This window comes from Heterocephalus glaber, unplaced genomic scaffold, assembly GCF_053883595.1.
Source record: "Heterocephalus glaber isolate CG9 unplaced genomic scaffold, H.glaber_assembly_v1.0 deba00001606, whole genome shotgun sequence".
Lineage (NCBI taxonomy): Eukaryota > Metazoa > Chordata > Mammalia > Rodentia > Bathyergidae > Heterocephalus > Heterocephalus glaber.
The window spans coordinates 18,803,377-18,816,524 of NW_028258377.1; the positions used below are offsets into that span (position 1 = coordinate 18,803,377).

Sequence of the window (13,148 nt, forward strand, 5' to 3'; positions counted from 1 at the left end):
GATAGGTCTATTGGAATTTCACAGGCTAAAGACATGTACTGAACCTGTAAAAAGGCCAAACAGTGAAGAGTCTGAAATTGTTTGGGATGATTTCTTTAAAGACAACTGCATTTTCTATCTTCTCCTGGTTTTATTAGTAGACAAAATAGGTTGTGGCCAATGACATTCAGTTGTAGTCTCCTTTTCATGAAAAATCCCTCTTCTCTTGTAGATGCTGCCTGCAGATCCATCATTCCTACTTTGAGCTCTAACTTATGGTTGTAAATCCGACAAAAAGATAGGCTCCCTAGGGGGAAGTAGCTCTTTAAACTAAAATAAGTCATTTATAGTACATGTGTAGTATGCATTGAATCTGTGTGACCCAGTGAGAAGGAAGCTGCTTGATCTTTTCCCGAGCACCTAGGTTGGGACAGGATGGGGAATAGAGGGAGGTCAAAGGTGGTTTTTTTCATTTTGTCAGAGACCGCCTCTGACAGCTCCAAAGCGGATCCTGTCTCATTCAGACAATTTTATGTCATGACTTTTTTTTTTTTTAAATTCATTGTACCTGTCTTATACCTCTGGTCCCAGCCTACTTACCTCTTTGTTTATGTATCCATCTTTATTGATATCATACAAATTAAATGTCCACCTTAGTTTCTCATGGACTGTTCCTCTCAGTAAAATCGACAGAGCAGTTACAAAATCCTAAGAAGTAGAAAAAGCAGGAGTGACATTATTTGCTAAGCTGTTGGGTGGGAAGAAGCTAGGTCTTTGGGTTATACTCTCTGGTGCTTTTGCAGAACAGTGTCTCCCATTCCTCTTGTCTGCCTAAAGGGTATGGCCAAGCTCAATGGAAAGCTCCTGCTTTCTGTGGCCTACACTGCCCCATTTCGAAAGAAAGTGCACCCTTGAAGAAGAATGGAGCTCTGGGTGTGCAGACGCCGCCAGACATAGTTAAGTACAGCCTCCTCTGCTACTTCTTAGTCCCAAGGCTGCAATACTTTGTTTATCATAGGCATGGCCATATATTCTGGTGGCTACAAAAATACACTGCCTGCATTCAAATCATGCCTTGACCACTTGCTAGCTCTTTGGCCTTGTGAAAGTTACTCAGTCTCTCTTTGCCTTACTTTCCACTCCTGTAAAATGGTAATAAATAATGCAGCTCTACCTTATGGGGTTATTATGAAGATTAAATGAGTTAATAAATGCAAACTACTATGTCCAGATGCTGCCTCCTGGTAGGCCGTGCACAAGTGAACCCTGCTCATATTTAGTCCCCTGAGTCCCCAAGTGCTTGGAGGGCAGAGCAAGTTGCTTCTTCTCTTTATCATCAGAAAGTGTTTATTAAACGGATAAAGTCTCTTTGTCATGACCAAGAGGATACAACCCTTCCCCTAGGACCCTGAAATTCAGAGGCAGAGGCAATGTGGAACCAGGGGACTCCCAGAGCAGACCTAGGAGATGGCCTACCTCGAACTTCACAGAGCCTGTCTGGGTGGTGTCGAAGGCATTGAAGAGGTAATGGGCATAGGTGCTGGCATCTGTAAGGCAGAAAGGGCAGGACAGGTGAGTGTTGCCGAGGTCCCACACTGGGGAGAGAGATGACTTAAAAACAGGGGCAGGGTTTGGGCCAGAAAGAGAAGAGGGTTAGAGAAAGGAGACAATTATGGAGATCCCTTGGGTTACTCAACCCCTGGGGTTTAGGTGGGAAGTGATTTCTAGCAAGAGGCAAGATGGGCTCTTGCCCTGCATGTAGCCATCTGGAGAGAATGGCTATCCTACCTGTATATGTATGTCTGTGTTCTCTGAGGATGAGTGACGTGATGACTTCGTGAAGATTCTCTGAGCATGAGCACTTACTCAGGAGGAGAGACCTGAGCTTGGATCTCAGCTGTATGCCTATAGGCATCGAATGCAACCTCTCTGAGCTTCCCTTTCCATTTCTGTATGGTGTAATGCAGCAAGACCTATGTCTTGAAATTTTTGAAGAAGTGTGTTAGGGCCATGCCTGCCACATAGTGAAAATTCACTAAGGAGTGGCTCAACAGAACTCAGTAAACTGTAATTCTGGCACCTGCATGAGACAAAGCTGCTTCTCCTAACTGGAGCAGGAAACCACACCCAGGGATGCACCTGTCTGCTGCTGAAGAGGTCCATGTTAAACAGGCCCTGAGAAGTGCTTGGGACACTTGGAACTTTAGGACCCAAGGAAGGAGTTTGGCAGGAGACAACTCCTGGGGACAAGATACAAGGTGACATGTAATACCTGGAGGTCACAGGAGAAGTCACTGGCGTGGTCCACAGCCCACGGGGCCAGAGTTGATTCCCACAGGAGTCAGGCAGGCAGCAGAGCAGGTGCTGTAGGCTTGGCCCACTTGCTAGCCTGTCCTTGTAAGCACAGCTTCATGCTTCTTACATCTTTTTGGATTTATTTTATAGTCTCTAGCATTTGCTGAAGTTCTTTTTCAACATTTCAGCTTGTCTCAGCTCTTTTAAGGCAAAGAATGGAAAGCGTCTGGCACAACGGAGGAGCCAGTGTGGCAAAGCTATGCCCAGGACACTTATTGGATCTATCTTAGTCTGCCCTGTGCTAGCTGTGTGATTTCAAGTAAGTTGTTTAATGTCTCTGAAACTCAGCTGTTTCTTCTGGGATCGTAATACTTGCTTTCTAGAAGTTTTATGAGACTTTGTAATATTGCATTATCAATCTTTCTTTCCTTCTCAAGTGGCCCCATTTTCATAGCTTTTTTCTGCTAAAGCTTTAGAGAATTCCACAACTTATAATAAGGGAGGTCTCTTGCTGTGAGTTCTCCCTCTAACTTGAAGAGGAGGCAGATAACAAGGAAGAGTGTACTTGGAGGAAGGGAAGGCTGCTCGCTAGAGAGAGCTGTGAGGATCTTTTTCAGTCTGACTTACCTCCATGAGGGAAAAACTGAGCGTAGATCTGCTTGAATGTTTCTTCATTGACTGCACCACTGGGACACTCCTATGGGAGGGGAGAGAGAGTCAGTAGGATGTGTTGGGGGCCCCACATGGGGTCGGGTTGTGGACAGGGCCCAGTTTTGGGTCTAAGGCTTCTTGTGATCCTTGGTGGACAGGGACTGGGGAAGAACCTGTGCATTTCTGTGTCTCCAAGGTGGGTGTCTGGGAGGTGACCCCACAATAGGGCTCAAACTGCTTAGTCACATGGTGAGATGTCAGCGGAGAAGGACACTGTGAGCTGGAAAGAATTTGGGATTTAAGATTAGAAGATCCTGGGTAAGCCACTTCTAAGCTTTGTGACGTCAGCCAAGTCAGTTTCTGATCCTCAGTATCCTTACTGTAGAATGGGGCTCAGAGTACCTTCCCAGCAAGGGTAACAGGAATATATGAATCACTGTTATGTGGTGCCAAGCTCACGGCAAATGCCAAGCAATGTTGAGTTCATCTCTTTTCTGGGTGCTGTTTCCTCTCAGCCCAGTGCCCAAGGGCAACCTTCCCACAGGGCCCTGCTCCCATCCAGCTGCCCACTGCTATCACTGCCTCTTCAGGATCAGAAGGAAAGAAGCCCTAACAGTATCAAGCCAGGCACATGAAAGGCATGGCTGAGGCTATGGGAGAAGGCAGACACATCCCAGAGTTTGTCAGATGACTTCCAGGATGTACATGAATCTCGATCAGCCTGCACCTTGGGAAATAGAGTCCATGATCAATTTGGAATTGACCAAACAATTTGGAATTGACCTATAGGTTGTAATTAGAAGGAGTGTAACCAGAAGCACCTCTCTCTGTCCCACACATCCACCCTAGTATTGTGGAATACAATTGTGTTATGAGATTTAAACTTAAAAAATTCAACATCTGAGAGTTCACAGAGGTCTGAGAAGGCAGAGATGTATTCATGGATATGAAGCAACTACTAACCCCCGGTTCTCTGAGTCCACCTGGAGTTCAACTTGGCTGCCTATGTAATATACAGAAAGAAGGTCCCAGCAAGAGGAGGGGTGTCTGGCCTTGCTGTTCTACTTTTATGGTAAATGAATACAGTGACCATTCAGGCTTACACATCATACTATGTGATCAAGTTAGTAGAGATGAATCTTATCATTTTGGAGACACCATCATGATGGAAAGTACGCATGTGTTAAGTTCAGGCTGGCTCCTGCACCAGGGAAAATTCTCCAAAGTCACACCATCCTGTGCAGGTTCTGTGCAGCGGGCCAATTTTCTGTGCACCAAGAGGCCTCGTCCTTGGCCTGGAGCCCTGTTTCTCACCAGGTGATCTTGCTCTCAGGTCCCCTTTACACAGCTGGCCTCCCTTGTATAACTACATAGATGGGAAGCTTCTTTAGGAACTCCCTTTGCATTTGGGAGAGTTTTGCTCCCTGTGGGAAATCCCACTGGTGTGAGAGCTTACGAGGGTCTTACATTTTTTTGTTTATTGGGGTTTTTTTTTTTTTTTTTGGTACCAGGGATTGAACTCGGGTCCTTGTGCTTGTGCAGCAGGCAGCGAAACCACTGAGCTAAATCCCCGGCCCTGGGTCTTACATTTTTGAAGCCACGGTAAAGGACTTGCAGCTCTCTCTTGGTGAAGTTGGTCTGGGCCTCAAGTTGCTCCAGTCCCTCAGGTCGGTGGCAAACCATGGTCATCTCCAGCTCATCTTCAATCTTATCTGGAACCAGAGCAGATGGCATTGGAGTGTGACCTTGGGCGCTCTGGCCAGACCACAGTCTGGGCTATAAAAGAAGTGGTGTCATGATCTACGACACAGGGTGTTGGGTTGGGGCCACACCGCAGATGACCTTTTGCCTTGGACTCTCCCCTGCCCGGTCTCTGTCTTGAGATCTGTCTACTCTGTTACTCTAGTTATGACAGACACCCAAAGAGGGAAGTGTCACCATCTGAGATGTGTGCAGAAGTGCTCAAAATACATCCATATGAAAACATTTTTTCTTTCTAAACATCCTCTTTGCATGTTCAAATTATTTCCCACTGAACCTCCTAAATATGCAAACATAGGTAAGTGAGCAGAATGAGAAAGATCCTCAAAACATCAAAGGAGAGCAAATCTATGAAAAGTAGTAAACTCTCATCATGTAGGCTAACTAGGGAATGGTTAGAATGACTTAGTAAAAAGTTCAAATTATGCCATGTTAAATACTAACTTTAAAAATCTGAATGGTGGCCTGGGGATATAGCTCGGTGGTATACCACTTGTCTAGCATGCACAAGGCCTTGGGTTCAATTCCCAGTACCACAAATCAAACAAAAATCTCAATGAATTTTACAGTGTATTATTTATAACATCGTCTGGATGTCTTTAAATACTAGGAAAATGACGTCACTGGGGGCTGCTTTGTATAAGTAAAAGCTTTAAAGGCATTTGGAGGGCTGTAGAAACAGGTGGAAACAGTAGTTTAACTGTGTCTCTCTCATATGCACTACAATGTGATGTTGCAAAATTGTTTAGAATATATCTGTCAATTTAAGCAAGAAACCTACCCAACTCCCATCCAAGGATCACAAAGTTCACAAATCAGTGGTGTGTTTCATGTTTTATCATCACAAAGGGATAAGTGAGTGCTTTCCTTTGGACCCTACCAGAATGTTTTCTGTAAATTTATTCTAATCAAGAATAAATTGCCATCTGTTATGGTTTATATCTAGATGTCCTCCTAAAACATCATGCATTCATAGGCGAGGCTTTGGGGAGGTGACTGGGTCTTGGGGGGCATGATGCTCAGGAGTGGATTAGTCCAGAGTTTATAGCTAAATGTGATTTGGGAGATGGGGCCTGGTTGGAGGAGGTGGTCAGTGAGAGTATGGCCTGGAAGACTGTCTTGATCCCTCTCTCTGCTTCCTGCTGCCATGGAATGAGCTGTCTCTCCTCGGCCATGCTGCCCTGCCCTGATGCCCTGCCTTGGAGCTAGCTGGCTAAAGACTGAAACCTTTATAAACTGTGAGCCAAAATAAACTTTTTCTCCTTTAAGTGGTGGGTCTTGGGTATTGTGTCCCAGAAATGAGGAAAGTGACATCGTCTAACTTTCACTGCCTGTTGCCGTCATGCAGACAATATCAAATCCATATACTGAACAATTCTAACTCTGCGCTTGCAAAATACTGCTGAGATGGGCAGGCTGCTGGGAACAGACACAGACCTTGTCTCCCCCATGAGGAGTGAAAGGAAGGACAGGCTGAGTGTCTACAGAGGAGAACAGGGCGAGTGGGTACATTAAATTTAGGCATTTCTCTAAGCAGGAGTTGGTCTCTTTGTGCCAGATTTTCTCTCCATTCTTACTTTCTCTTTTGAAACCTTGATCCTAATATGAAAGGAATCCATCAAAGTAAGTCTGTATCTTGTACCTATTCCCAAAGGTAATGGATATTTGGGAAAGGCTCCAATAATATGGTAACAATTCCAAATTTTTATCTTTCTTATGTGCTGGGCAAGACATATCACCTTATCCTGCTGGGAGTAAGGCAGATGGTTCAATATAAATAAGATATTCTGTTTATACAACATAGCGGCAAGTGGCCAATTTCCTCATAATTCTTACAGAGCCTTTAATTATTGTTGTGTTTGTAGCTAGCGAGTTAAACAGCAATTACCTAAACATTGAAACATTTCTATGTAAATCAAAAGGCCAATTTCCAAAAGAAAAGAAAAAGGAAAAAATTCCACGTAAGTCTAATTCTGAAAGCTCACAAGATGTAACAGTTAAACTTAATTATCAACTTCACTGCCTAAGGAATTAACACAGTTCTGGGTATATCTGGGTAGGTCATGGGGACATGAGCTTGGGGCTTATATCTGGTCCCCTGCCCGCTCCTCTCTGGTGCTCATCCCCTCCTCTGCTTTGCCACCATGAACTAAGCAGCTTTCCTTTGCTATACCCTTCTGCCATGAAGCTCCTGCCTTGTAGCCAGCCAGATATAGACTGAACCCTCTAAAACTGTAAGCTAAATTAAACCTCTCCTTTAAGTTGTGAGTGTTGGGTATTTCCCAGAAATAGGAAAGCTGACTAATGTACATATAGTTTATGTATATTTTTAACTAATTTTAAAATAGAAAATGATAGTTGGTTTAAATCTCTAGCATTAGGTCAAATGCACTTTAATAAAAATGCACACACATTTAACCATGCATATATTCTACAAATCTTCATAAGGAGCCATACAGGTTCTTTTATCTCTCCTATTGGCCCTCAAGGATTCCCTGTGTGCTGCCTAGGTGACTCCAATAAAGGGAAGATAAGAAGCAAAAATCATATTAAAATATAAATAAGCAAAAGGAAGTATTTATCATTGGAAGAAATTATGTATATTTGAAATTGTCCAGTTTACCCGTCACAGTTTATCTTATCCAGAAGCATGAAATATTTTAATAAGAATATTTTGATTCTTCCTGTTATTCCTTACAAGCTCAGGGAAATTTTTCCTTTTTTGCAGAAGTTTGAAAGAATCTTTCTGATTCAGAAACAACACTTGCTTCCCATCACTTTTATTAAAAATGTACAAAGTAATTATTGAAATATCAACTGTTAAAGCCACTTCATTAAGTTGGAACTGGACTTTATTAATAAATGATTTGCTTGCTATCGGGGCAGCAGGATCAATTTTCATATCAGACGGATTCTGTAATACCGGAATATTTGAATTTTGATGGCCAAGCTTTTGTTTTATTTTGCTTTTTCATCATCCTGCAATTGTCTGTCTGTGATAACATCAGAGATGGAAGGAAATTAGCATTAGTGGGGTCAAGATGGTGAAATAGTTTGCCTGTGGATATTAGGGGCCTAAATCAGTACCTATAATAAAAACAGAATACAGTATACACAAACATAAGCAAAAAATTTGCAAAATAATACTGTCTCTCACTAATGCAAGATGTGCTCTATTCTCATATGTATTTCTGTGCAAACACTTGCTGGTTGTGACCACCATGAATCATGACTTTTAATTGGAAAATACTGATTTAACTGGTCTACAGCTGGAGCAACCTTCTTGGGGTGCCCACAGATGAGTGTTCCTCCACTCCATACCAGCTCCTCCTTCCCTTTCTTTGTAACCTCATGGTTCTGGCCACTGTAAATACATTCAGAAGAAATTCCAGGAGAGGCCGCATTGATTTTCACATCCCTCCATTTCCCCTCAGGGATTGTCTTGATGTTGTCCAGACAATCCCAGTAAGGGAGGAGACTGGCCCAGCTCTCTGGCAGGAGGAGAAAACAGAATTAATACAGGGAAGCATCCTCAACAGCTTCTTCTGAGGGTTGTTAAGAGTCCTCAGTGCCAAATATTGCTTGTTATTATTATTTTCATTATTAAAAATAATGATGAACCAGTTACTAAGTCAGATTTAGTTTGGATGATATAGATTAAAATTAGTCTAGAGATCTAATACAGTGGAAATTATTACAGCACATGTTAAGAATCACTTAGAATGATTTCTCTTTACCAAGTACTTTAAAATATCAATAAAGAGTTTTCATGCAATTTTGTGTTTGTGCTAGGAAGTGGGAAGATTGTTGTCCTCTCCATCTGATATTTAGAAGACAGTTATCCTGACAGATAAGGTGATTTTTCTAACTATGAGTGACTCACAAAGCAATGAATCTTTACCACTAGAGGTAAATTGAAATAGAACAATCAATTGCAAAGGTTGCTACACCAGAAAATCTCAGATGGAATAGTAGGTGATTCAGACTAAATGGTTCTTAATGTTTTAGGGTCCCACCCTATTCTAAGTGTGGGATAAAGGCTTTTGATCATCTTAGGAAAAAAAAGCAGTGGGTCATTAACTTTTTCCTGTACTTTCACTGAATTCTTCTCTTTTCAACACATGGAGCCCATGCTAAGAACTGCTTGAATAGATCAATTCCAAAGCTTTACTGACTGGTTTTGTGTGAATCCTAGGTAATATAAGAAATTAGTGACAAAGCTGGACCTTGAATTAAGCCAGTCCAGGCCTCTTCTATCTCATATGGCTTCCACATGCCCCCAGTAGCTTCTGCTCCCCTTGAGTGCCAACTGCAAATTGGTTTGTAACCAGCCTCATAGTGATACTGCTCCTAACAATCGGCTGGGCACAAGTAAGGTCCTCAGACTAGGCAGTGGTGTTTCCTCTGATAGTCTCATAGCTGAAGACCATGATCATACCCTTCTCTCTGGACTAGAAAATATTTTCTCCAGTACAGCATCTCTGGGTTGGATTTTATTCTCACTCATTTATGAGTGGTTTTGAGGTTACAAAATGGTGACCCTTAGTGTGAATATGGTCTAATGATAGGTGTTGTTTGTAAAATACGTTTGAAAAAATCACTTGGCAGTGTTTAAGGATGAGAGATTTATGTACAAGTTTGGCTTTCTTAACTCTTGGAAAATGAGATTATTTGACAACTTGGTCGCAAATTCTCACAGGAGTACTGTCCACTAGAGCTGTGCAGGGCTTGTTACCTCAGGCAGCCAGAGCCTTCAGGGCTCCTTGTTGCTTTCTTTGGCTTTGTAAACCCATTTGTTCTGCCTGCCTGCCCCTAGAGGCATTGGAGTTTTGGGTTCCTGATCATATCCACTTATTCTCCCACTCATTCTTTCTCCTACCTTATCCACAGTCTATTCCCTCATGATCTGTTTATTTCAATACATTCTGCTCTTTCTTGCACCAAAGACTTGAACCTGACCATAGGAAATAAATATAATAAAGTAAAAACAGATAATGAAAAATTATTTCAGGAAATATTGATTGGATTGGAGGTAAAGGCCACAGGGAAAAAGAGAATATAGAAATTCTGGCCATTTGTTCTAAGTAGTTACTTAGTTACTGCCCTTGAACAACTCAGCCCTGAGTTTTTACATAAGTCATATTACCTACGAACGGAAAATATATTAATATCTTAGGATCTTTATCTCTAAAAGAACATTCCCAGCTGTTTCTATGTAGGTGAAATTTCTTAACAAAGGGGCACAGAAAGTTGGTGAGAAGACTAATTACAAAATATACACTTGATTAAGAAGCTCTTCCTTAGCAAGTAACGTGACCAAGCCAAGTTAGTTTAAGCTTTTTTACCTCTCTGATACTGGTAATACCACCAGGCGATGTCTAGGAAAAAGTAAGAAAACATTTTACCAAATCCATTCATAGAAAAAGCAAAACACATTTCTATTGTGAATGGAGAGGCCACTCTGAGGGTGTTTAGGTCACATCCGGCTTGATATATGCAAAGAGGCCTCTCATTAGCAGAGCAAGGGCTACCTCCCCATCCTTTTCCCATGGTCAGGACAGGCAAGAGCAATGGGTCACTTTTCAGTGACCTGACTCCCAGCAGGGATCACTGAGCATGCCCTCAGCCATGCAGTCATGCAGCCCGAAGAGATGGTATGGCACGTGGCAGAGGATGCATGGATGTGGATAGGTCTTTGGAAATGCCCATGTGTTTGACTGAAGAGTGGCATTAAGTTACCTTCCATGATGAGGCGATCCCACCACTACCCCTCTCTATTCTTTGTGATTTGAGTTTGTATATCTTGCAGGATGATTCATTTATTCGCTCTACAACTATACCCATTATCAATGAAGTATCTACTATGTATATACTGGAGAATAAAATAAGTTTCCTGCTCTGATAGAGCTTACAATCTACAAGTATTTGCTTTTATTCTTACCCTTTTTTCTTTCCTCTTTTTCCTTCTTAAGCTCGATAAGGAACTCAGATGCAAAAATGAAAAACCGTTGTTGAAGATAAGAATTAATACATTAGGATGTGTGGCAAATGGATGCAGGCTAAGTTCCTGTGGTGCCATATGTAAAAGACAAAACATCAAACCTGGAGAATCATTCATGGCATAGTAGTTGGCTAGGTCCAAGGCCCCGGGGAACTCTCCTTGATGCCTTCCTGTTGGCCTTTTCCTCTTTTGTGGTCAGCCTAAGTTTCCTCTGTAGGCTCTTATTTGAACTTCCTCCTGTCTTCCCAGCATCTCTGATCAACAGTGCGTAAAGCAGCTCAGCCACCATCTTTAGTGTGCTTTAGCCTTTGTTCCCAACTCACAGCCCCAGACCAGAACAGCCTGTTCCCCTGCTGTTCCTAAAAGTGGTAGCATATAGAGCTGTGTATCCATTGTCTTCTGACCTGCATTCCATGGGAGAAACTTATTTTGCTAGATTCAGTTACCCTTTTGATGTCTCTGGCTAGGTGGTATTTATATTCATTCATTTATTTATCTTTACTAACAGACTATATTTTTAAAACAGTATTATGTTTACACAAAAATTGCACAGAATGTATAGAGAGTTCCCATACACCCACTCTTTCAGTTTCTGTTATTAACGTCTTGCATTGGTGTAATATACAGTATTTGGTATAATTGATTAATATTTGATGAACCAACATTGATATATTAATATTAATGGAAATCTATAGTTTACATTGGAGTTCATTTTTTGAGTTGTGCTGTTCTATGGATCTTGACAAATGCATAATGTCTTGTATCTATTGTTACAATATCAAAGAGTTTCATTGCCCTGAAACTAAGTATCATTTTCATAGAGATAGAAAATGAAATACAAAGACAAATAGAGGTAGATTTACAAATATAGATTGACTTTCTCTGGCATGCCAAGAATGTGGTAAGTATTGCAATAGGGATGAAAACACATAATGTTTCTTTACCTACAGTTCTCAGACTAGAGGGAAGGCACACACTTAGACCAGGGATTGCAAACTCAAGTGCTGATAGTTGTTGGGAGGGAATTTGGGTGGGCAAGATGATAGGTGTACAACTATACAGAGTGGTACAGACTGAGAACTGGAGCAATTGTCCCACGAAAGGCAAGAGATACTATTCACCCAGTTGTTTCCATGCGGGAATTTAAACCCAGTGTATCCAGATAGATTTTTCAAGAAATACTGTAATGTATTTTTAAATGCTAAAAAAATTTTTAAATTTAGCATTTTAAAACACATTATGTGACAAACATGACACACTGGTGGGTAGGATGCTATGGGCTGTTTGTTTTAACTCTTCACTAGCAAATCATTCCAAATCAACGTGGGTATGGCTGAGAACTAGAAAATAAGAGGAAGAAGCTCTTAGTTGACGTCACCTGGATGGTACAGACTGGAAGGAAGGGACGTCAATGGAGGTGTCAAGGGAAGAGAAAAATTTAGTTGAGTCTTGAAGGAAGAGGAGATGAGGGGACAGCATATGCAAAGGTGCAGAAGCCGAAAGACCCAAGAACAGTGGATTCTCTGGTAGCACAGTTGAACTCCACTGAGTATAACTAGGAAGAAGGATTTAAAAGCCTCCCATCTGTTTGCAGGTATTGGAGTGTTAGCATGGTACTCTGCTTCAAAACTGCAATCCCTACCTGGATCAAGTTTATCTTCCTTTATTACCTTTCAGAAGTTGAAGACTCAACTAAATAGTTTATGCACTTTTTACTTTAATGTCCACCATTCAATGAAAAATTTCTAGGCTTATTAGGAAACAGGACCAAGATAAAAAAATAAATGTAGTGGTAGATCTACTGGTGATTCAGATATCTGACTCATCAGGCATGGGCTTCAAAATTATGTTGAGCACATGCTTGAGAACATATATGAGAAGCTGGAGCATTCCATCAGAGAACCAGAGTATATACAAAAATTATGATTCTGGAATTGAAGAATATATTATTCCAAATTATCCACTAAGTAGACCAATTTAAGTGCATGTTAGAAACAGAGGAAGGCAGAATTAATGATTTGCTAGAAAGATCAGTAGAAAATATACAGAATGAGAGAGAGAGAGAGAGACAGACAGACAAAGACACAGAGAGACAGAGAGAGAGAAATGCAAAATGCAGAAAAAAGCATAACATACATATGGGACACGATAAAAATTCTAACATATGCATAACTGGAGCCCTCCCCCCTAAAAAGAAGCTGAAGAATGATGTTGAAGCAATAACTGAAGAGATCATAAATAAGAATTTCTTTAAAAATAAATGGGTAGGGAATGAGAAAGTAGAGACATTTATAGCTAAATGGATGCATATTGAGGCCATATTCTTAAGTGAAATAAATAGGACACACATGTGTAAATACCGAATAGTTTCTCTAGTGTGAGAAATTGAAAATGTAAATAAGGATGAAAAACAATTAAGATGAATAATTGATAATTTGAAATAAGAAAAGGTCCAAGGGTT

General features: G+C 41.2%; 1 protein-coding gene across 7 annotated transcripts in view; it reads right to left on the minus strand.

The window, feature by feature from the left end:
• The window catches only part of Kcnip1 (potassium voltage-gated channel interacting protein 1), a 369,324-nt gene that overhangs the window by 12,024 nt on the left and 344,152 nt on the right, over window positions 1–13,148 (minus strand). For 5 of the 7 annotated variants that reach the window (XM_004836392.4, XM_087194858.1, XM_004836393.4 and 2 more), the window contains 4 exons: window positions 4,513–4,637; window positions 2,902–2,971; window positions 1,456–1,526; window positions 580–687 (listed from right to left, as the gene is read on the minus strand). In XM_004836392.4, coding sequence (XP_004836449.1) covers window positions 580–687; window positions 1,456–1,526; window positions 2,902–2,971; window positions 4,513–4,637 — 374 coding nt within the window. Of the gene's footprint in view, window positions 1–579; window positions 688–1,455; window positions 1,527–2,901; window positions 2,972–4,512; window positions 4,638–10,031; window positions 10,065–13,148 lie in introns of all 7 variants that reach the window. The other 2 variants (XM_087194855.1, XM_004836391.4) reach the window with 1 other exon arrangement.